Raw genomic sequence first — 23877 nt, forward strand, 5'->3', positions numbered from 1 at the left:
GTTTCCACTGGAGATCCTAGGGCTGCTTCACCTACAGCACACCCTAGTGCAGCAAATAATTTCCACTGGAGATCCTAGGGCTGCTCGGGAGCAGCTTGTGCTTGGGACACAGAATGTGGGCTCAATCCTATCAATCAAAATTTAAGCTCAGCGACTACTGAATGCTCATAGTTTTGCTTCACTCTAAAGTAAATATATACTTATTCTAAATTTTGAACTAGCATCATTAAAAAGCTGCATTTTTTTTACAGGCATAGTGACATGATGAGGAGCATCTAACTCCACATGGTAAGAATAAAAGGAATAGAATGGTAAGAAAGAAAATATGTAGGGAAAATCCTAAGTCTACCAAAGCTGTCCTAACACAACACCCTCTCCAGAACACCTGCTTCTGGATCTCACATTCCTCCAGACCTCTTCATGCTCCACTGGTAGCAACCGCATCAGTCTGTGATGCTGTTCTACCCGGCCTATAGCATTCCTGCTTCAAGCCTAGGGCTTAGTGTATATATATGGGGAGGGGTGGGTTTTTCCTTCTACCCACACCATAGGTTTGTGACTAAGCCAGTAACCGTCTCAATATCTCTATGCATATGACTCCAAAGTCCTCAGATTCCTTTGCTTACTTTTTCTGCCAAATACTACTTTAATTAAACTGAATTCAAGACATTATTCACAGAGCTCTCCTTCCCTCCATCCATATAAGTAGCATCTATGTAAAACAAAGCTTAGGACTAACCTACCTATTCCTTCCCTTCATAGCTCAGAGATACAAGCCTTCTGGCAACTTCACCCTACCCTCACAATGGTCCCTTCATGAAAACTGACAAACTGGTTCTCAAGCACTTTAGATGATTCCCTCCATATTCATCTTAGGCACCTCTCCACTCCCTCAAGCCTCTCTCTCCTTAGTTGGTCTTTGTGGCCACTGTTCTAATGTGGAGATTAGCCTGTTCTGCTTAAAGTCTTTCATCTGCCATCCCTACAATGAATGGAGGCACTCACTCTACTGCACCCCTTCCTGTCACTAAACATTCAGGTCTCTTATATCTCTGAAGCAGTAGTTCTCAAACATCCTAATGCTGCAACACTTTAATACAGTTCTTCATGGAGATGACCGCCAACAAGAAAATTATTTCATTGCTACTTCATAACTGCAATTTTGCTATTGTTATGAATCATAATGTAAATATCTTATATTCAGGATATGTGATATATGACCACCAAAGGGGATGCAACCTACAGATTGAGAACCACTTCCCTAAAGGAAGCCAGCACTAAAGCCCTCTATATTTATCCACTTTATCATTTCTTCTTCCTTGAAATCTTTTATTTTATCTGTTAGCTTATTTATTTCCTAGATGTTTACAGGTAAGCCCCATTATGATAGACTTGTGTCTTATCTACAATATCTAATATATGTACCTCATATTTGAAAACAGTATATAAATTAATGACATACTTAAATATCAAATTTACAAATATAAAATAAAGCCACAAAAACTAGTAGAAAAGAAAATCAAGCAAGTTCAATATGAAAGAAATCTCAATGGAAGCAATAAAGAACTATGTTTAAAAAAAAGATGAATAAGGACTAACTTCTTTCAAGTCCCTCAATCAAAAGATAGCATCTGGTTTTGCAGACAGACACATGTGTTGTTTGCGTCCTCAGGCCCTTATAAAGCCATGGCTTCCTTTCATGATTCCCTCTGGCTTACCTAGAGGTACATCATGGTCAGTGTGATCTCTGCCCTCTGCTCAGTCCTCTCTTCTTGTCTTCCTAGATCCATTTCTCCACCTGGTCACCTGGAAGAGCTAGACTCACTCCACCAACTCCAGGACACCCTGCCTTGGGGCTGTCAGTACTCAGGAACCTTGACCTCCTTCAGCAAACTAGCCGGCAAGCATCCCTGCAGCTCTGCTGATGCTTCTTTTGTCTGACTGTTCTTACTATACAGAAGAGCATCTATCACATAAAGGGTACTAAGAAATCTCACTAGAATGAATGAGAAGCTCTTAATCCTGAAGTTTAACCCTAAATGTAACCATCATATACCATAACAACAACAAACCACATATGGAGCAAATTCCATTTTCAGAGGGAAATGGCTCCATGGGTAAGGTGTTTGCCAGTGCAAGCATAAAAACCTGAGTTTTAGCTCTAGCACCCATATAAAAACTCTGGGTGCAGTTGGCCTGTTCTGTGATACTGGCACTAGAGAGGTAGAGAGAGGGGATTCTTTGGGTCATCTGGCCAGCATTCCAGCAGAATCAGTGAGCTCCAGCATCATGGAGAAATTTTCCATCAAAACATAAGGCAGAGGGCATCTGAGGATACCATGGTGCACATATGGACACACACATCTCAATGAACTGCTTGAAATTTCTTTATTCCACATCATCTCAGAGAAAGTGATTTTTCTGTGAAAGAACTAAATTTAGTAAAGCAAAGCTAAAAGACAAGAAAAATGCTCTCTCTAACAAAAGTTGCAAGAGAAGCTCATCATGCCTTGTGTGGAAAATGCCTCAGACCACACAAGTATTCACAGAGAGCACTGTTTACAGCTCTTCTGCCAGAGCAAGTTATGAATCAATGAGAGCAACAATAAAACATTTCTTCCCATCTTGATTTAGTTGTTCCTAGTGAGCAGAAGTCACTAGGGCTAGCTAGCCTTTACTTAATATCTGGGACCACATACAAATCTTTGCCAGGGATAGTCGAATCAAGCAGGTATGGGTCTGATTGTGGGGAATAAGGTCTGATTGCAGAAAACACAGAAAAACCTCCTGTGTCTGCTTGTTCTTTCATGCATGTAGATGAGTAAGAGGCAGGAAAAGGATGCTGCAGAGACACACAAGTGAGAGGCTTACAAAGTGTGACCACGGCACTTTGAGACTTAAAAAGAAAATTCAAGGTTTTGGAGCCTAAAGCTACTTGGAGTCACCTCTTAACCCCTGCTGGGATCTAGAGACTTTTAAGTGTTCAGATCAGGATCACTTTTCCTGAAAAAAACAGTCACAATGAGCGTTGAGTCCCTACCTACACTCATTCACTATGCAATACACACTCTACTGAAGGAGGAAGCTTTAGCCATTTCTGCTCTGAAGGAAGTGCCCAGTCATCTATTCCCAGAGATGTTCAAGGAGGCCTTCACTGAAAGGCATACCAAGGTCGTGACTGCAATGGTGTCTGCCTGGCCCTTCCCATGCCTTCCTGTAGGAACCCTGATAAAGGACCCTCACCTGGAGACTTTGAAAGCATTGCTTGATGGGTTGAATGTGCTGGTAACAGGGAAGGTTCATTCCAAGTGCAAACTCAGAGTGCTTGATTTGAGGAGGAATGTGCACCATGACTTCTGGAGCATACAGACTGGATCCCATGAAGATAACTGTTCACTACAGAACATGGCACAGAAGCAGCCAGTGAAGACCTGTCCTAACCCCCGAAAGAAGAAACATTTGAAGGTGGTAATCGATTTTGAACTCAAGAAGGCCAGTTTCGATGAATGGACAATGTACTTGTTGCAGTGGGTCCAGGAGAGAAAGTCTTCCATTCATCTATGCTGTAGGAAGCTGCATAGTTGTGCCTCATCAGTCTCTACTGTCATAAAGGTCTTTGAATTGGTAGATTTAAACTGCATCTTGGAGCTACGGCTGAGTCAGTGGTAGCTTGAATTCCTGGTAGATCTGGTTCCTTATCTAGAGCAGATGAGTAATCTTCACACCCTCATGTTAGAGGGAATTAAGAAGCCCATCAGTTCTATCCCTTGTGAAGACCAGGAAGATGAGTGGCAAAGCACATTGCTTTCTCTGCTCTCCAACTTGGACTGTCTCCAGAATCTCTAATTGAATGATATCTACCTTCTAGAAGGCTCCCTTGAAAAGTGGCTCAGGTAAGGGAGCATGAAGAGTATTCTCCAGACCATAGAAAGCACATCTCTTTTCCTTAGAAATTAGTAAGACCTTCATGGTCTGACCACTGTAAACCTAGAAGTGGTAGAGACATACATAGCATATCTGAACAGATGAGTTCTGTACTCAGATATGTGTGACCATGTACTAGCATGCTTCTCTCACATGTGAAAGGTTAGTTTGAGTCCAGAAAGTGGTTGAGTAAATAATGGGAAATGTGTGACACTGTATTTGAAAATGGGGAAGTGGACACAGTTTTGTTAGAGAACAGATCAAGGGCCTATTAGGGACATCCCTAGGATGAAGCTGAACCCATCATATGGACAAACTAAACCCAGGACAAGTGTTACCTGTCCTGCTTTAAATGCAATTTTGCAAAAATAATCTCTTGCTCTCTCCCTAGCTGCCTGAAGACCCCTTTGGAGACCTTGTCAATTACGGACTGCCCTCGGCTCTTACAATCAGACTTCGAGTACCTGCCCCATTGTCTGAATATTTGTAAGCTCAAATATCTGAACCTGAATGCTCTCTTTCTATCTGATGTAGGCTATGAGCTTCCAGGGCTCATCCTAGAGAAAGTCACAAGTATCCTGCAAATTCTGGAACTGGAGCAGTGTGGAATGACAGACTCTCATTTCGAACCCCTCTTGCCTGCCCTGAGCAAATGCTCCCAGATCCTCAAAGTCAACTTCAATCATAATGATATCTCTCTGCCCATCCTGAAGAACCTTTGTCACACAGCCAAGCTGAGCCAGCTCACCCAGGAGCTGTACCCCGCCCCTTGGGAATGCTATAAGGGTTCCAAGATTCTTAAACACAGATTTAAGCAAATTTGCCCAGAGCTGCTGGAAATACTTAGGGCCCAATGGCTACCCAAGAAAGTCACCATTTCTACAAATACCTGCTTGGAGTGTTTACATTCCTGTCAATATTATTATAACCTAGAGGCCACAGATTGGCTTTGTCAGTGTATTTGTCCTTAAGTAGAATAGGGTTGCTTCTGTTAACCACGAATGGAGTACTGTGTATGAGTATATCCTTGTTTGCCTATAATAAAGATGCTGAGTTTTGGGATGCTAGTGCATCTCCATCAAAACACACAGAAAAAAAAAAAAAGAAAGAAAATTCAAAGGAAAGCTCCTGGAAGAGACAGTCACATAAGGAAATGGATATGAGGTGCAAGCTCTTTTAGTGGTAACAGTGCTGTGTGGGATGGGGTAAGGGAAATAAGGAGTAGCAGGATGACAAGCACCTGGCCACATATGCTTCAGCAGTGGCTATGTCTCAGGAGCAAGGAGTCCTTGGTTTATACATGTATAAGTACATGCTATTCTGGAACACTCTTTATGTGTCTGCAGCTGAAGAAGGGCCTCTCTGGGGACAGCCATGGCTGTGGCTGAACAGAAGATTGTATCATTTAAGCATGCCTGACTTACTGTGCCATGCCCTGAACCTACACTGGACTTCCCCAGCTCAAGGCCTGCATCCACACACAACTTTATATATTTCCTTTATCTTGTTGCAGTTACAGTTTTGTTTTAAAACATTTATACTTACAGGATGGAAACACATTCATATGTTAATCAACCAGCTAAAAATTACAGTCAAAAAAAGAAGTGAAATCTTTGTTAACCTTTATAAACTCAAGGACAAATTAAGGTGTCCATCAATTAAGGGTATTCATGGGGATTATACTGGACAAGGTTAAAAACTCCAGTGCATGATGCTCTAAAAAGTGTACGAGACACTACCCTCTAATGCCTACGTTTATCTGTCCCATTCACCACATTGTGCAGTTCTGCTTACTAAATGAGACATTAATTTATCTGTTCAATAAACTATGTTGTTTTCATGAATTTGCACTTTTGCTAATAAACACATTAACAAATAGAACCAAAGTCAAAGGTCATAGGGAGCTGTACTTCTATGAAATTGCAATGTTCGTCCATTCTATGAGGGTTCACTTGCTCTGGAAGCCAACCACATTGTGACCACTTTCCAAATCTGTTAGTTCTTATTACTAACATAAGGAAGACCAGTGGCCTCATGGGCTGATGCTCAGTAATTGCCAATTCTGAAATGTTCTATTTTATTTCCTACTTCCATGGTAATGCTTGAGTCATATGTGTGTGCTACATTTTACTCTCCAACAATCTTTAGTCTATTCCTTAAAATCTGTCCTGAATTACATTTGCAAACAAAACATTAGCAGGTTTCAAATAATTTGTTGTAATTAAATTAATATAAAACAAATGCTAAACTTAAATACTATTTTGTGCAACAGGTGTGGTAGTACATACCTGTAATCTCAATACTCAGGAGGCTAGGGCAGGAGGGGCAGGTGCTTGATGCTGGCTAGAACTACATAGAAAGAATTTTTTTTTTTTTTCATTTTCACTAAGTCCTATATAAAAAGTGAGAATTTCCTTCTACTGAAAATGCATGCCACACTTCTCAATAGCTTGAGTGCTTCCTGAGAGCCATTGAAGGAGATGAGACCAATGCTGCAAACATCCTGAGTATCACTCATGGCATCCCTTGCTTTGAAGCTCCAGTGGGGACTAAATCTACTGCTGGGTCTTACTCTATCCTGTGTCATAGCAAATGACTGCATCATTACCTTGCTTTTAAAAAATGAACTATTAACATGCTTAATGATAACAAAGTCATTTTCCTATTTTTCACTTTGTACTATAGCAAATATTGTAAAAATAAGATTGTGTCTCACCATATTGCTAGAGTCTGTAGCAAGTAACCGTGCTTTCTCTTCAGTGCGACAATCAGGTTTTAGTATTTTATAAGGTACTTAAATAAAGCAAGATCTAGAATGTACCTCCACCACCATCCACTGGCACGACAAGTTACACTCACAAGCTCTCAACACTACCATGAATTCCAACCACCAAAATCTAAGTGTATTATTGGTCCTTTTTGGCTGGTATACCCTGCCACCTACCTTAAACTTTTCCAGCTCAGGTTCTGAGCTGCCCTTCCCTCAGCCACCCTTCCCTATATAATCCATCCATCTTGATTACCCTGACTTTTGGTTTACCTCTTAGCCTCCTGGCCTCTTGGTCTCCTGGTTTTCCTAACCTCCCCTCTCCCCATCTTTCCTCACCTCACATGGCCAAGCTCTGGATCATGCACACTCTGGATTCTCCCAGATGTCTCTGCCTCTGCCTATGGTCTCTCTTCTATCTACAATAAACTTTCTCCTCCACCATACCCAGTAGCAATTATGTTCTTTTTTTTTGTCTTTTCTTTTTTTTATTCTTTTCAATCACAGGGGAATACTAAATAGCATATTTTCTGAAGACACAAAGCTTTGATTTGACACTGAAAGAGCAAGGAGACATGGAATCTTGCCAAAGAGACCAGTGTATAGAGAAGAGAAAGCAGGATCCCTTTGCAGCCTACACTTTGAAAGTCATCTGGAGTTCCAAAAGTGCTCAGTACAGAAGGAAAACGTTCAAGAAAACAGATGGCTATTTTTCTTTGATTTATGATATCTGAGGCAGGAAGTGAGTATAATACAATTGGTAAAATAAAAAATAGTATGAAACTCCAATAACAACTCACTAGGTCCTGATGTCTACACCAATGGCAGATCTGTCCTAAGTTTGATTAAATACTGAATTAATAAAACAATGTCAGTTAGCTGAATGATATTCTATTTAGAATGCAGTTGTATATAAAAGAAGCCATACATGTTATAGGCAAAGTTGTTGTCACCTATAGTGTTCAGCTGTATGTACCAACCCCAATGCCTAGCTTGTAGATACATTCTGCAATATTTCTTAGGTGAAAGATTATGTAACAACAGTATAATTCAGAAAATACAGCTCCTTCCTCTCTGCACTCTGAGTTTTGTTTTGAGTTCTAATGAAGAATTGTCTCCACAACAATAATGTGACAAATATGATATAAACACACAAGAAGGTAATTGAGCATGAAGAGAAAAATGCTAATAATAATATGATTATTAATGCTTTTATATAAATGCTTAGTAAATCTTATCTTTTTATAACAGTAAAGTGATACAAGAAGGTAATTTTTTCCAAGATGAAAAAAGCTAAATGCTAAATGCCACACACACACACACACACACACACACACACACACACATGTGCTTGTGCTCTTGCTGCTTATTATATAGTCTAGGCTGTCCTTAATGAGGCTAGGAAACCTCATCTGCCTCAGGATCCCATGTGCTGAGATTATAGGCCTATGTGATCACTAGCAAACTGAACCCCATGTTATACTTGAATTGTTTTGTTTTGTGCTGTATCCCTACACTAGAACTGATAAGTAACCCAGACATTAGATTTTATGTGAGAACAGGTCAATCTGAAAAAAGACAAGTCTTACATTCTTTTGCATATTGTTTGTGACTATAACTCAAAGGTTGGCCAATGTCTACAGCAATCAGATCTGTAAAGTGGTGTAACACAGACTCCTGAGGATAAAAAGGTGGAAGAGAATGCTTTTTATACCTACATTATAGTAGGGAAATAGGGAATGGAAGAAAAAATAATTGCAAAGGAAGAGGGGGAAATAATCACTAAGTTAAACTTTCACAAGAAAATGGAAAACAAAACAGCAAAATGTCCTACAAAGCATTAGAAACGGGAACTTCTTGTGAGCAAAAACTCTTATTGGCTGTGCAATAACTCCTTTGAGTGTGGGAAAAGATGCTTGTGTATGTGGCTGATGAATGTGAAATGAAAAGAAAATTAAAAAGTTGCTTATCTCTAGTCACTAAACTTTTAGGGCTCTTCTCCTCATTTTCCCAATCTTGAATCCAAGGACTGCCTGGCAAATAAGCCATTCTTATTAATCATCAGTTTCCCTTTTCCTAATTATTAAATTCTTCTCCAGCCCTGATTTTCTATACCACTGAAAATACCAGGCAAATTTCTAGCCAATATTTATTTGAGGATTGGGAGACATACAATTAGCCTTTGATGTGCAAAATAACCAGTAACTGGAGCAGAAATAGCAAGTCCCTACCCTGAGAGGCTAGAGAGTATCTTCAATCATCACCACAGATTGCTCAGGCTTCTGTAGCTGCTCCTAAGACACTAATATCCTGCATTCATTCACCCATTCCACACCGTTTGTAACCTATTGTCCTCTTTCCCAAAAGCAAAAAGTTGCCTGACATCTTCTTGGCCTTTCAATAATCCATCACCCCCTGATACTTGAAACATTATTCTAAATTCTAAAATCTCACTGAATCCCACATTTTTAAAAATGTCTGGGTCTCTCAGGGATTCCAGACAAAGTTCAAACACCTCATTTTAAGTAACTGAAGTCAACAAAAGAAATATGTGGACATAACTTCCCAACACTACCATTATAAGTACAGCAGTGATGACATTTAAATGGAGAAAGTTAAAAGGAAATAGGTATGCAGGCTAGCCTCAAGCAGCAGAAGCTAGGGAAATATAAAGCTATAAACATGCTGGAATTTGGACAGGAGTTAGACAAGGTAGGTAGCAGGACATCAAGGCTCAAAGTGCCATGCTTGATATTGCCATCAAGGGCTGAAGCAGACCTTCCATTGCACAAAGGAAGAAGAGCTGTGAGTGCTTTGATTTATTTACTTATTGGTGAAATAGGAGACTAGTGATACTGCCCAGATAGTCTTGGACAAAGTGCATATTGGCTAAGACTCACCTAGAGGCTAGGTTCAGCATTAAAATCTTCAGAGCCAGTGACAATATAGGTGGAGTGGGGTGGAGGCAGGGATTCTGTTGGATGTAGACGAATAATTTGCTTTTTTAATTTTTTTTTGCTAATCCAATTCTAATCCATTCTAATCCAGGACCTCATTCTTGCTTGGCAAGTGCTCACCTACAGAATGAAGCTCCCAGAACACAAGTCTTAAAAAGTGAATATCAATGTTAAGAACAACTATCAGTAAAATCTATAATTAACAACTGATTTGGAAGAAATAAAAATAAGACAGAAGTCTGGGAAACGACTTTAAAGTTAGACTTGCTATGCAGACCAGCTGGCCTCAATCTCACAGAGATCTGCCAACCTTTGCTTTCCAGGTGAAGAAATGCACCATGACTGACTATAAACCATGCTTTAAAACAGGACAAAATGAAGGGGGCAAGGAAGAACACATTTTTCAAAGAATCAAAACAATTATAGAAACAAAACATGATCAACAAGTAACAGCCTCGCTACAAGAAAAGATGCCCAAAGCTCCTGTCCTCTCTGGCCCATAGTTTGCTATGCAGCAGGTATGCAGTCCAAAGCTTACAAATTTGCTGAAGAAAGGACACAAAGAGAAAGAATGACTGCTCCTCACAGATAGAGAGATGAGCAACCCAACTTGGGGTCTTTGAGAAAGGTGGCAGAAACTTAGCAGTCTTGAAACCTGCTGTGAAGAAGGTAGGCAAGTTAGAATTTGCACCTGGCTTCAAGTGCTCTCTTGGCATTTGAGAAATGGGCACATTTCCACATTCTAAATGGAATCACTTTGTTCTTCCAGGACTTCATGGTGCTTAGCCTGGTACCGTGGCATATTTATGACAGCATGAAAAATGATTCTAGAAAATGAGCAACTGCCTACAATTTCAAGTTTCAACATTTCTTTTACTTATACAAACCTTGTTTTCCTTCAAGATTTATTACAATGACTTGAGATATTAAAGCACAAGCAATCTGTGAATGTTCTTCATGACTGAGAAAATGACCTTCTCTGGGAGTTTACAGAGGTCAAATCAGAGTTTACAACCTATTTCCCTAGTATAAGATACCCTTGGTTTTCTTTTTTTCCAAGACTAACTATCCAGGCAAGTGGCACTGCAGTCTGACAAGTATACAATGTACATGGTGTGCAAGCATGCACAAGCATGTACACATGCAGAAACACACACACACTACATAATCACAGTGTGCTACTAATAGATTATTAGAGAGATTCTGTATATATGGAAGCCTTTAGACACATGGGCAGTGCAGAAGAGGCAACCGCAATCAAAATGATGTATTAAATAAATCTCTATCCCCAAACTTGAATCTTGCTTCTAGTTTTGTTTATTTCCCCATGCATTGTTACTAATTTAATGGTCTCTGGAGCAGTCACAGACAGTTGTACAAAGGTATAAAGAGCAGGCCCAACTTAATACCCAAACATGTTTTTAGCCTGGGGAATAAGGGAGGAGGCAGTTTAAGAATGTGAATACACAAGACAGCAGCTCTTCAAAGGAGTTACCCAGCAATGTCCTTATCTCACAGTGGAATAGTGTAGCAAAGCATCAGTTAGTGTCCAGACGGCTTTACTGTCTAGAGCTATACACTCTATGGTGGCATGATCTGCTTACTGCTCTGCTCACACAGCCAGGTCTGGCAGTATCGGAAGCTCTGCTGATGCTTAGCAATTGAGGGGCACTGGAGAGACTTTAGAATTCACCAGATAATGTTAATAAGACAGAAAAAAAAGCCCATATGTACTTTCTGTATCTGTCAAGGGAATCTAGCGAGCCAAGTCTGCTGGAATTCTTTATATCTTTATCAATTTGTTTCTACTTATATGCAGACACTTAAAATGCACTCAAAACTGAAAACCCACTGAAAGTTGCAGTATCTTTGGTTGGGATGGGATCTTTTTACTTGGGTTACTTTACTTGCACTGTTATAGCTATACAGATTAGGGACATTTGCAAAACTATAACTTGACAGTCTTTAATAATTCTATTTCCTTTTTGTTGTTTATTTGCGGGGTTTTGTTTGGTTTTGAGATCTCAAAATTATTTATGTAGACTGTACTGGTCTCAGACTTGCAGCAATCACCCAGTCCCTACATTATGAGTGCTGGGATACATGTTAGTGCAACCCCAGGCAGGTAAGAATTATTTTTGTCAACTCAATTAACATGTATCATAAAACTCCCAATGTCGTGACATTGTTCTAAGAATCAAGGCACATCTAGAGGCAGAAAGCAGAAATTGTGGTCCTCTAGAGATACATTCTCTAGTGCTTACACAATTCCTACCATTCAACCATACTGTGAGAAGAAAATGAATACTAAAAAGATAAGAATTCATAGTAAAATTAGCAATGATGTACAGCATCTACAAAAATAAGAGACAAATCGCAGTTGTAGTAGAAACCAGAGTCACTGTGAGTACTCAGCAACAGATTGGCCACTGGGCCACATGCTAAACAAAAACATTCTACCAGTTCAGGACTACTATTATGTCCATTCTACATATACAAAAACTGAAGCTTAGGTAGTAGAGCTGGAATTACCTTTAGGGAAAACAACAACAACAATAACACCACCTGCCAAGTCTCACACTCCGGAATGCATCCTTTCCATTAACATTTTCTACAACACACATTTCCTATATTGAGCTAGACATAGGTAACTGGCTGTATAGGTTTTCTGTGAGACTGAGTATAAAAAGTATGTAAGAGAAATAATATTCCAGGGGCAAAACACAGCACACAATAGAAGAAAGCTCTGAAGAAGAGCCTCATATCCTGCACTTGAGAAAAACAAAATTAAGGTACTGGCCATAGCAACAGTCTAGGAAGCTCAAAGGGTTAACTAAGGGAACTTTACAAAGTCAGTGAATAGTCATATAGTCATATGGTGAGTAGAGAGCCATAAGGTCTGAATTTTCTTATATTAGCATTCCTGGGACTAAAGAAAGGAAAAGTTTAGGAAAGTTTACTTCACATAGTTTGCATGGTATAAATCTAACGGCATATGGGAGCTTAAAGAAATTCTATCAGTTAAAGTACAGTCTAACTTTGTAACTAAAGAGGAAAAGAAGTGGACCAAGCTGGAGAGTTAGATGTCTGCAGAACTTGTGGGGTTTAGGTAGTCTGAGCCAGAGTGAAGGCAGTGGGTAAAAAGGCTGTGCAAGCTCCCACACAGAATGGACAGACTGTGAGGGGTCAGGCTAAAGAGAAATAAAGAGACCCAAGATTGCTCTGGGATAAAGAGGGGTGCCAGAGGTCCCCAAAGAATAAAGGCTTTGTTTTTCTACACTTGTACTTTCACTCTCACTCGAGTGAGGCTTTGTCTTTAAATCAGTGAAAGGAAACTCACTGCAAACAGGAAAGAACATACAAGACACACTCTGAATGCCCTAAAACAGTGTGGTATCACTTTTCCCTGGGCTTTTCACACAGAACCAGCCAGGGAGAATAGGAGACAGAGAGCAAAACCTGGCTTTAGTGGCAAAACAAGAGATTTGGGTAGGTGCAGTGGGTAATGGCTACTCACCAAGCTCAGGGGTCCCTCTTTTTCTCCCAGATGAGACTTTCACAATATAGTCAGCTACTTCAGCTCTCCAGGAACTACGAAGACTTATTTCAATAGGAAAAGTCCTCACTGAGGAAGTGAATTGATTTTCTGGATATTTGAAGGTCATAATACTGACATCTTTTGATGTTTATATTTCTCAAATTCTCAGTACTATCACTACTAAAACAGCAGAAATAGCATAGCATGATGATACTTGTTATTCCAAGTCTATGACTGTAAACATCAATAACTAACTTCAAGACAACAGAAAGATTTATGAGCTTTCTCCCTTATCGAGTATAGGCCAAGCCCCATGTTGAACCATGACACACTGCATACAGACCTAGTGGCTTCCTGTGTGCTCCTGCCTGGCGAGGCTAAGTGTGCCCTGAAGCTGAGATCTGTTGCACAGCAACAGCATGCCCTGCTCAGGCCTCAGCCTATCCCCAAAGCCTCTTAAACAGGGGAGAAGGTTAAACATACAGAAAATGCTTATTGATTAAGTAAAAGATAAAACAATGTTCTTTGTGATAAACATAACAATAAAAGAAATACATTTTTTTTTTTAGAGAAAAAAAAAGATCTGAGAGGAAAAATAATCCAATAATTGGAAGTACCAGTGAAGAACTATAACCACGAAGTTCAAAATTCATATCCTTGTGGACATTCAAGCACAGGTAAGGTTGTTTAAAAAAACTTGGTTAGACCAAACAAGGAAGCAAGATAGAGCAATCTCAAACATGGCAGTACATTTAAGGTTAAGGTTTGCAACCCCATAAGAACAGCAATATCAACCAACCAGCCCCCCAGAGCTCCCAGGGACCAAACCACCAACCAAGGAATACACATGGAGGGACTCATGTCTCCAGCTGCATATGTAGCAGAGCATGGTCTTATCTGGCATCAATGGGAGGAGTGACCCTTGGTGGATGGGAAGGCTCAATGCCCCAATGTAGGGGAATTCGAGGGCAGGAAGGTGGGAGTGGGTGGGTGGCTGAGCAGGGGGAGGAGAGATGATATAAGGAGTTTCTGGTGGGGAGGGAAACCAGGAAAGGGGAATAACATTTGAAGTGTAAATAAAGTAAATATCCAATAAAAATAAAAGAAAATTCTGTGATTGCAAGAAAATTTTACTACCCATAAAAAAAATTCTTCCAAGTATATATAAATGAAGGAGCAAAAATCAAAGAATTTAAAATTAATGTATATAATTCATAATTTCTTGTCTTTCAGATAAAAAATGTTACAAGATAGGAGTTAAAATGTTGTATATATTACATATGTTTTTATATTCTGTTCAGTCTTAAGCTAAAAGTGGTAAAAAATATCCAAGAAATCAATGGCTCATAAGGACTAGTAAGATAGCTCAGCAAATAAAGGCCTGCACCACCAAACCTGAGGACTTGAGTTCTATCTATGGGTCTCACAGAGGACAGAACCAACTCTCAAAATTGTTCTTCGGCTTCTACATGTTCACTCTGTGACCTCCATGTCATATTTGAATAGTGAAACGTGTTTCCAAACATGAACACATAATAGGTAGGCAAGTACATAAGTACGTAAGTAAAATAATTTTAAAAATGTAAAGAGTGTGTGAGTTTTACAAAGTTAAGAACGGTTTGATGGTGGAGCTGGGGCATAGTGTTCAGTGCTAAGAGAAGATGAAATAACCAGCTCATTTGGCTCAAATACATGTAACTTCTACAGCAAAACCAGAAGGCTTGGAATTATGGTTGTATATCAGTGGGAAAATGACCAATAGGCCCTAGCAACAGATCAGTTTTGTAATTCTTTTCCACAATGCAAAGGACAAAGGCTTGAATGGTCACACACCTGCCTGTTGCCCTGCTTCCTACACAAGAAATCCTCTGTGCACTTTCCTATGGCCATATATGAGGCAGTCAACACTCTACCTAAGGGAAAAATAAATGAATATTAGTGTATTCGAAATGGTAAATCAGAAAACAGAGTCAAGCACAAGGGTGCAACAGGGAGCTTGGGCTGTGTACCAACTGCTGCTTTTCTGACTTCACACCTTGACATCTGCTTCTATAAACCAAGATGAATGCCATATTGCTGCCCTATAAATGGATCCATATTAGAGTGTAACTATTTGTAAATATCCTTGTGGTTTTTTGTTTGTTTTACATAACACAAGGAAAAAGAATAGACATCTTTCATTCAAACTATATGACAGAGAGCAATACCCAGAGGAAGGGCCCAATATATTAACTTGCTGCCATGAAGCTTATCACATAATGGTAGGGTGTTTGATTGGTTTCTGCTTTTTGATTTTGAGGCAGGGTCCTACACAGACAAGGTATATATATACATACACACACACACACACACACATATATACATACATATGTATATATATATATGTACATATATACATACATATATACATACATATGTATATATATGTATATATGTATATATGTGTGTGTGTGTTTGTGTAGCAAAGAAGAACCTTGATCTCCGATCTTCTCACTTCTGTCTCTGAAGTGGTGGGATTACAGACTTGGACCAGCATACTGGGTTTGGATTGTGGCAGTTTATATAAGCTCCTCTTATACAACATGCCCTCTCTCCATTTCTTTCTTTCCATTTAGCACAACATACAGAAATGTCTATGAAGTCTTTGTCCACGAGCTACTGGCACTTTATATTAACTCTGAGGTAAAATTAGAATTCTTGCACTAGATGTTCAGACAGTCCTTTCTCTGTCCACATTCATAGGTTAAATAACACTGACTCCTGTGAAAAGTTCAACCAGTACCATAGAACTGGGAGATGAAAGGTAGGTACACAGAGAAGTCATCAAACTTATTATTTAGAAAGCTGAAGAAAGATACACCAGTTTCATTATAGTGACTTGCCAAAAACAGTATGAGGAAAAGTTTTCCTTTAGCACACAGGCACACCTTGTACTGGATATAGACTCCAGGTTCTGACAAATGATAAGCAAGTATTCTACCCTGAGCCACATCTCCAACCCACGAACATATGTTCTTAATTTTAAGACATATTGCCTTCCATTTTCTTTTCTCCAACCCCCTTTATATTGAAAATATATTTTTTTCTTAAGTAATATATCCTGATTATAGATGCCCCTGACTCTATTCCTCCCAATTCCTTCCCACATCCCCCAACCTTTCTGTCTCTTACTAGAAAGCAAACAGGCTAATAATAAAATATAGCAAAATAAAATCTAAGATAAAACAAAAATTATCACACCAGAATTAGACAAGACAAAGGAAGGAAAAGAGTACATGAGAGGGCACAAGAATAAATCCATGTTTTGTACACTCAAAAATTCCAAACACTAAAATGGAAGGCATAATATATATGCAGAAGACCTGGTGCAGACCTGTGCAGGCACTGTATGTACTGTTGCAGTCTCTGTGAGTTCATACAAGCTGTACTCATGTTGATTTAGGGGGCCTGGTTTTCTTGGTTTCTCCTATCCCTTCTGGCTCTTACACTCTTTCTGCCTCCTCTTCTCTGGGGTTCCCTGAATCCTGAGGGATCCCTCCACTTTCCTATAAAATACAACCCATATCTCAAGATTATGGCAGAGCAGAATGCTAACCACTAAGCTGAGGCTGCTGTTTTTTAAACCAAGGCAAGTGAAATAATGGCCAGCTTCCTCCCTTCCAATTCCTACTCTCTAATTCCAGCATCCTAAGTACCCTCATCTAGGACTCAGTCACTTCTCAGAGAACACTCTTTGTTCAAGTTTGCCTAACCCCCATGGTCTGGAAGTATCAGTAGTAGTGGGTGAAGACACATTCTGGAGCTATCTTAAAGCTCCTTGGACTTCATATACTTTATATGTATAGGAGGATATTCATATTTCTTACTATTGCACCATGAATATTTCTCACAGCTAATTACTTAAGTGTAATCAACCAGTAAGATGATCGTTTCCTGTCCTATCCCTTTACTTTTTTACATTCCATTGTAAACTATCTCAGTGAGGAATCCCTCCCCCCCCACACACCAATAGATTTAACCTTTTTGCTCAGAGGATGTCTGCATTTTACTGACACCAAACCCAAACTGAATTCCAGCACCATTACTAACTACTTATGTTTTTCCTCTTTAATTCTTTCACTGCCTAAGAATGAACCTAAGTTCACTGTAGACTTATAGATGCCAATATCAGTAGAGCAGTCAATGTACCATCTAGTCTTTGTCATTTTTACTCCTCCCAAGCCCCAAGCTGGGAGTGGAACTCAGAAACTCATCAGCTACCCAATTTCTCTGCCACGGAGTTACAGAACCAGAAGTTTGTATTTTGAGACCCCTACCATCCCACTTACCTTTTTAACAGCCTTTCTAATTTCTCTCATTTTCCAATAGACTATCTTGCTATATGCCCAAAAATAAGCAAGAGGTTCACTTCTTGCACACAAAGAAACAATTTCCCTTTTTTCTCCTTCCTGCCTCCATCACAGGAGAATATCTCTATTTCTTAGAAGGGAAGACATTTCTTTGCCCAATTCCTAGCCTCTTATCCTCTCATATATACATAGACATAAAGGGTAGATTAGGAAACCCCACTTCTTTCTCTTCAGCTAGACCACTATTCACATACTAGAAATGGAAGGCATAATATATACTAGCATTATCAGATGTTTTGAAAAGAATGATCTTAGGCTGCAGAGATGGCTCAGCTCAGTTAAGAGTGTGTTCTGGTCTTCTGAAGAACCCAAATTCAGATTCCAACACCCAAATTGGGTGGCTTCCAACTACCTATAACTCAAGTTCCAGGCAATCTGCCACCCAATTTGGCTTCTGCAGACACCTGCAGTTATGTGCATATTCTCCAACAAAGGCACTTATATATACATATACTTGAAAAATAATAAAATATGAACTGGAGAGATGTTCAGTGGTTAAAAGTGTGTTGTGCTCTTCCAAAAGATAGCAGTTCGATGTGAACTTTGGGACTGTAAAGAATAAAAAATAAGACAAAGTAATATAGTTTCAGAGATAAAGAATAAAGATAATTAGAAAATTAATCAGAACTTAAGAATAATGTTGTATGAAGAATTTCTATCTAAACCTTTGAATCCAGAAGGCAAACATCCAAAATAAACAAAAGTAAGCAGGTGGACGAAAACAGCAGGAGGCAGGAGGTAGGTTTGATAACTATACAGACTCGGGCTGATTCTGACTTCCTCACTTTTGGATGGGGTAGATGCTCTGCAGATCAAAAATGACAAGAAAAGGAGACATGCAAGCAAGGACCCCAGTTACAGAAGGGCAGGAAAGATAGCTGTAAGCTACACCTTGATGTCCCCGAGACAGGAAAGGAGCAGGTGACAAGGAGCTGAACAAACCCTATGAGGCCCTGCAAAAGCAGGGCCTGATCCTAGGTGAAAAAAAGGGAAGGAAAAGCATGCTGAGCAGCTGCTGGCTGTATACCCCTCTGTTCAGCTCAAGTATCAAGTATCAGTTTGGGAAACAATGAAAGATGTTCAGCACACAGCCCAGAAGTCAGCACTCATGAAAAGCAACAGAAAGATCATGTCCTCAGTTAGGATCTACAGTTTGAACTACAGGACAAAACCAGCTGGGGACAGAGTTCATTTGGAATATTGTTTGAGTAGCATGCACAAACCTGTAGGGTAGATCCCTAGTATTATATAAAACTGGCATAGTGGTGCACATCTATAATCACAGCACTCTGAAAGAGAGGCAAAAGGATCAGAAGCTCAGGGTCTCCTTGGAAATATTAAGCTCAAAGCCAGTCTGGAACTTGTCTAAAATATAAAAGACAAAACTATCAAGAAGGGAAAAACAACTGTGCTTTTTGTTTATATACACAAAAAGCTTGAATGTTAAAATGTGCATTAACATTTTTGTAAATACTTGTCTGTTACAAAATCCCTACCCTTTTAACTTAACCTTTTTTTCCCTACCCTTTTAAATATATAACTTCTTTTTACAGGATATATAGTACCTGCTTCACTCACTAAAATGATCCTCAAAAGAGATAAGACTTTTAAACAAAGGAAGAAAAACAAATAAAATTATACCTAGCTATATCAGTAATGCCAGAGACCTAAAGTCAGAAAAAGAACTGCAATGACAGTCTGCTTGCTGACTAGGTTCACTTTTCATCTGCCAACAGGTACACATGGCCATCTCATAAGGTTCTTACAGGGCTTCTAATAAGCCATGGCTGCTGTATCAATCTGTTCTCACACTGGCTGAAGGAATACATGCAAAGACAGAAATGGAAATATCAGGGACTGAGATGAGAGGAACCCATCTCTCCTCAGGATGAACAGGCCTCACGTCCTGTCAAAGCACCTATAGTAGTCCACTTACTATTACTTTGCAATAGCCATGAGTTAATTTCATTTTAATTACCTACAAAGAAACCCTGTTTCTTTCAGCAGCTATTCCCCATAAATTCTTCTTCCATCCCTCTTCCAACCTTGATAAATATTTTTATTCAAGGTCATGGAAGGGTCTATACTTCCACTTCTCATAGACACACTATTAAACCATAGGATAGCTTTGTATTAAATGACTTGATAAACTGCTGTTTCCAAGACTATCAATAAAGTATCATGTTCTCAGCAGCAGAATATGAAGGGTCCAGCTCTACAGTTTACCAACTTTGTAGTTTTCAGAGCTCTAAATCTAGTTCTACCATAGTAAACATGAGGTGGTTCCCATTATCAATTTACATCAAGTACTTCAGACAGCTTTCTACCCTATGAAAACAAGGCAGTCAACCTCCAAATAGTTCATTCAATATTACTACTATTTATGACTTCACCTGAAAATAACAGTATTAAAACACAACCCCTACTAAATTCAAATACTTGAAGAAGGTCCTGGCTGTGTAGCTTTATAAATATGCTGATTCCCAAATCAATAAGAAACTTTTTAACTATTTACAAAAATTATGAACACCATGCTTAAGAAAGAGAATTGAAGTCAGGCAGTGGTGGTGCATGCCTTTAATCCAAGCACTTGGGAGGCAGAAGCAGGCAGATTTCTGAGTTCAAGGCCAGTCTGATCTATGGAGTTAGTTCCAAGACAGCCAGGGCTATACAGAGAAACCCTGTCTCGAAAAACCAAGGAAAAAAAAAAGAAAAGAAAAAAGAGAAAAAAAAAGAGAGAGAGAATTGAATTCAACATGTGTTTGATAACTAGTATCTTTAAAGAACTACGCCTAAAATGGATCTCAAACATAATACAATGTTTTATTTGTTTTGTTTTGTTTTCACAAATTGGTACTTTGAAATAATGCCAGAAAATTTTATTGCTCTCACCAGGGTATAGGAAAGTTCTTGGTGTACAGGTTATTTTGCAGAGATGGAATTTCCTGGAACGAATGTTATACCAGCCCAAAGTAGAGGAGTGGGGAGGGTGGGAATACATTTAAAATCATAATCCTTATTTAATCGTGTAGAACAACTCTGGCTATCATGAAACCATCTTCTACAAGAGTATATGACAGTATACTAAATGTTCCCCAAGCTAACATGCTTATAGAGGAACCTCAGAATAAAAGTACCAGTTTGACCTGGGAAGGCTTATTCTGTATATAAGACCTATCTGGGTCTAGAATAATTCAATGACAGTGATATTAATGGATGCCAATGACACTTACAAGCATCGAACCTTACTAAGCCACAGCTGACATATTAACATACTTAACATTCCTCTGAGGTAAGGGGATACTATATAAAACTCAATTTTGCAAACTGGGAAGTCATAAACAAGTTAATTTCCTTAAAATGTCAACAGATCAAAGTTATGCTGAGTTTAATGACCAAGGTAAGCACTCTGGTCATTGAACAGTAAATTTAGAATGCACCTGCTATGTAAATGTCATCCTACAGAATATTAAGTAAGAGTCTCTACAGGGCAGCAGCAGCATATTCAAAAGACACTTGATAAGCAAGACTTTCTAGAAATAAGAAGCTGCAGCAAGGAACACTCCTGCTCTTTAGCTTAAGGTACTTTCTTTATAAGCAGAATGGAGAACAACAGAATTTAACAAGGTACTGCAGTTCCTAGTTTAACTTGTGATGTGTGTTTTAGTTCGTTTTTGGTCAACTTAACACAAGTTAGAGTCATATGAAAAGAGGGAACTTTAAGTGAGAAAATTCCTCTATCAGATTTGCATGTAGATAAGCCTGTAAGACATTTTGTTGACTGATGATTGATATGATAGGAACAAGCCTCTAAGCAGTGCCACCCATGGTCAGGTAGCCCTGGATTATATAAGAAAGCAGACTCAACAAAGAAAGTTAATAAGCTCCATTTCTCATGGTCTCTACTTCAGTTCCTGTCTCCAAGTTCCTGCCTTAGCTTCCTCAATAATGGAGTATGACCTGGAATATTTAAGCCAAATAAGCCTTCCTCTTTCAAGTTACTTTTGATCATAGTGTTTTATCATAGCAATGGAAAACTAACTAAGACAACTGGAAAGATAAAGTAAGGTGAAGGATAATCAATATCTTTCAAAGAGCTATTGTACTCAAATATTGTTTATTATTATGCTCTCATAAGTACTGAAATTTTAAGCTGAATTCAAGATTTCTAAAGTTTCCTATAGGACCTAAATTTCTGGCAGAGATATAACCATGTGTTGTGCTTTGGCATTTAGACTCCTACATCACTTGTTAAGTTATGACATGCTGGAGGAATGGAGTTCTATCCTAGTGCTAGAACACTAGTCTAGCATGCCCACTGCCTGGGAACAATGTCCAGCATAGAAATGAAAGAGAATGAGAGACAAGAAGGAGACAGAGATGATGATATGGGGAGAGGCAAAGGCAAGTGAAGGAAGGGGATGGGGGAGAAATGGCCAATGTATATTATTCCTAATCAAAAACTATCCACCCAGGTATACTTGAAGTTAACTCAGAATTTGAGAATTTAACAATTTTTAACTTTTGTAGTTTGCTAAACACAAACTTTCAAACTTCATGTCTTAAGTCCTTCTTTAGAATCCCAGATATTATATGCCAAGGTTTTCTTATAGGCACAGATGACTTGTTACATATTTTTTTTGGGGGGGTGGATTCTGTGTAGCCCTGGCTGTCCTTGAACTCACTCTGTAGACCAGGCTGGCCTAGAACTCGGAAATCTGCCTGCCTCTGCCTCCCAAGTGCTGAGATTAAAGGCATGTACCACCACTGCCCAGCTCTGGTACAGATTTTTATCATTTGGCAGTCAGTCCTATATGACTATTTTCTAAAGCTTTCTGGACTGTAAGATATAACATTCTTCATGTCTGATACAATTAGCCAGAAACCTTTAAAGAAATCTTAGATACTTCTCTCCCTGGCTTTCCTAAAACTGTGTGGCAAGAGAAGAGATAGAAATAAAGACAGTGGGATAAAGTAGCAGATGGTAAGCAGTCCCTCCTCTTAGGCAAGTTTTTAGTGGGTTTCTTGTGTCTAAGTTTAATGCTGCTCTTGAGAAAAATTATATGAGCTAATGTTTGACATTAGCTGATGAAACCGTCTATAAAACACAGAAACTAGAATTAAGCTAATAAAACGTTATGTATTATCAATCCATACATTTCATAACTGGATCAGTGTGGTTTGTAATGAATACATAGTTTATAAGAAAGCAAGCATTCTCTAGTGCTTAAGAAGCACTTAAGTGTACTTATCAACAAAGTCCTGTGTTAAGCAGTTTGAACACTCTCCTTAAAATCTTGTTTGCCCTATTACTTTTCTTAGTGGAAGTTTTTTCAAACACTGTGATGTTAAGTTCTAATAAAGAGCATGTCTGGAATAGCTCACATCCTGACTCAATGGGGCTACGATTAATAAGGTTTTAAATTACCTCACAACACAAGGTCTCATGCAAGATATTAGGTACCACTAAGATTCAGGGAATTCATCTGTACAGTCTAAGCTAGAGGTAAGAAAATTTTTGTCAGGGCCAGTCTATAATGGCCACTTACTTCTCATAAAACAACTGCTTCTTTATGATTTCAACTCTGTAAGGGAAAAAGCAGAGACAAATTTATGTGTCCTGGAACAGACAGAGACTTGAGTTACATCCTAAATCACCTGGCATTTTGACATATGAATGCTGGTTTAACAGTTTTAGTTTCTGTTGGCTTCTTTTTCATTAGAAATCTAGATTTAAAAAAAAAAAAAAAAAACCAGCCTGCATGCATGGTATGCCACAGTTCTTCCCCTATCAGGACTATTTCACTTCATGATCTCATGCCAATCTAGCTTAAACCTAGCCATTTGTCTTCTCCATTCACAAGCACAATGTTCTACATCATGGAAAATCACAGAGAAAACCCTACTCACTGGCCTCTACTTTTAGTTCAGGGTTTTAGAACTGGATCTCTAATATTACAGGCTGCTTCCTGGGGCTGCATTTAACTCATGCCACTCACATCAGTGCCCCACCTTCTGTTATTTTCTAGATACAACTCAAGATGTCTTCTACTCTTAAATCTGGCTATTATCACAGAATTCATCCTCTATCACGGATTTCTCCACATGGTTATCACTGAACTTAAACCCTAGCAACCTCTTGATGCACTTCACTAACAGGACTATCACTATTGATGTAGGCAGGCCATCTGCATGTCTCTTGCTCCATTTACCCAGTTGTACAGGCAGAAATTCAGAAATAAGGAACCCATGAAACCAACTGTTTTCAGGGTAAAGACAAAA

General features: G+C 39.1%; 2 protein-coding genes across 2 annotated transcripts in view; one reads left to right on the plus strand and one right to left on the minus strand.

The window, feature by feature from the left end:
* The window catches only part of Gmds (GDP-mannose 4,6-dehydratase), a 567052-nt gene that overhangs the window by 345710 nt on the left and 197465 nt on the right, over nucleotides 1-23877 (minus strand). The gene's annotated exons all lie outside the window — the stretch shown is intronic.
* LOC116082561 (oogenesin-3-like) lies at nucleotides 3022-4895 on the plus strand. Its single transcript, XM_031359459.1, is given in 2 exon segments — nucleotides 3022-3893; nucleotides 4316-4895. Coding segments are annotated over 2 exon segments (1452 nt in total).

The sequence above is a fragment of the Mastomys coucha genome, unplaced genomic scaffold (genome assembly GCF_008632895.1).
Source record: "Mastomys coucha isolate ucsf_1 unplaced genomic scaffold, UCSF_Mcou_1 pScaffold7, whole genome shotgun sequence".
NCBI lineage: Eukaryota > Metazoa > Chordata > Mammalia > Rodentia > Muridae > Mastomys > Mastomys coucha.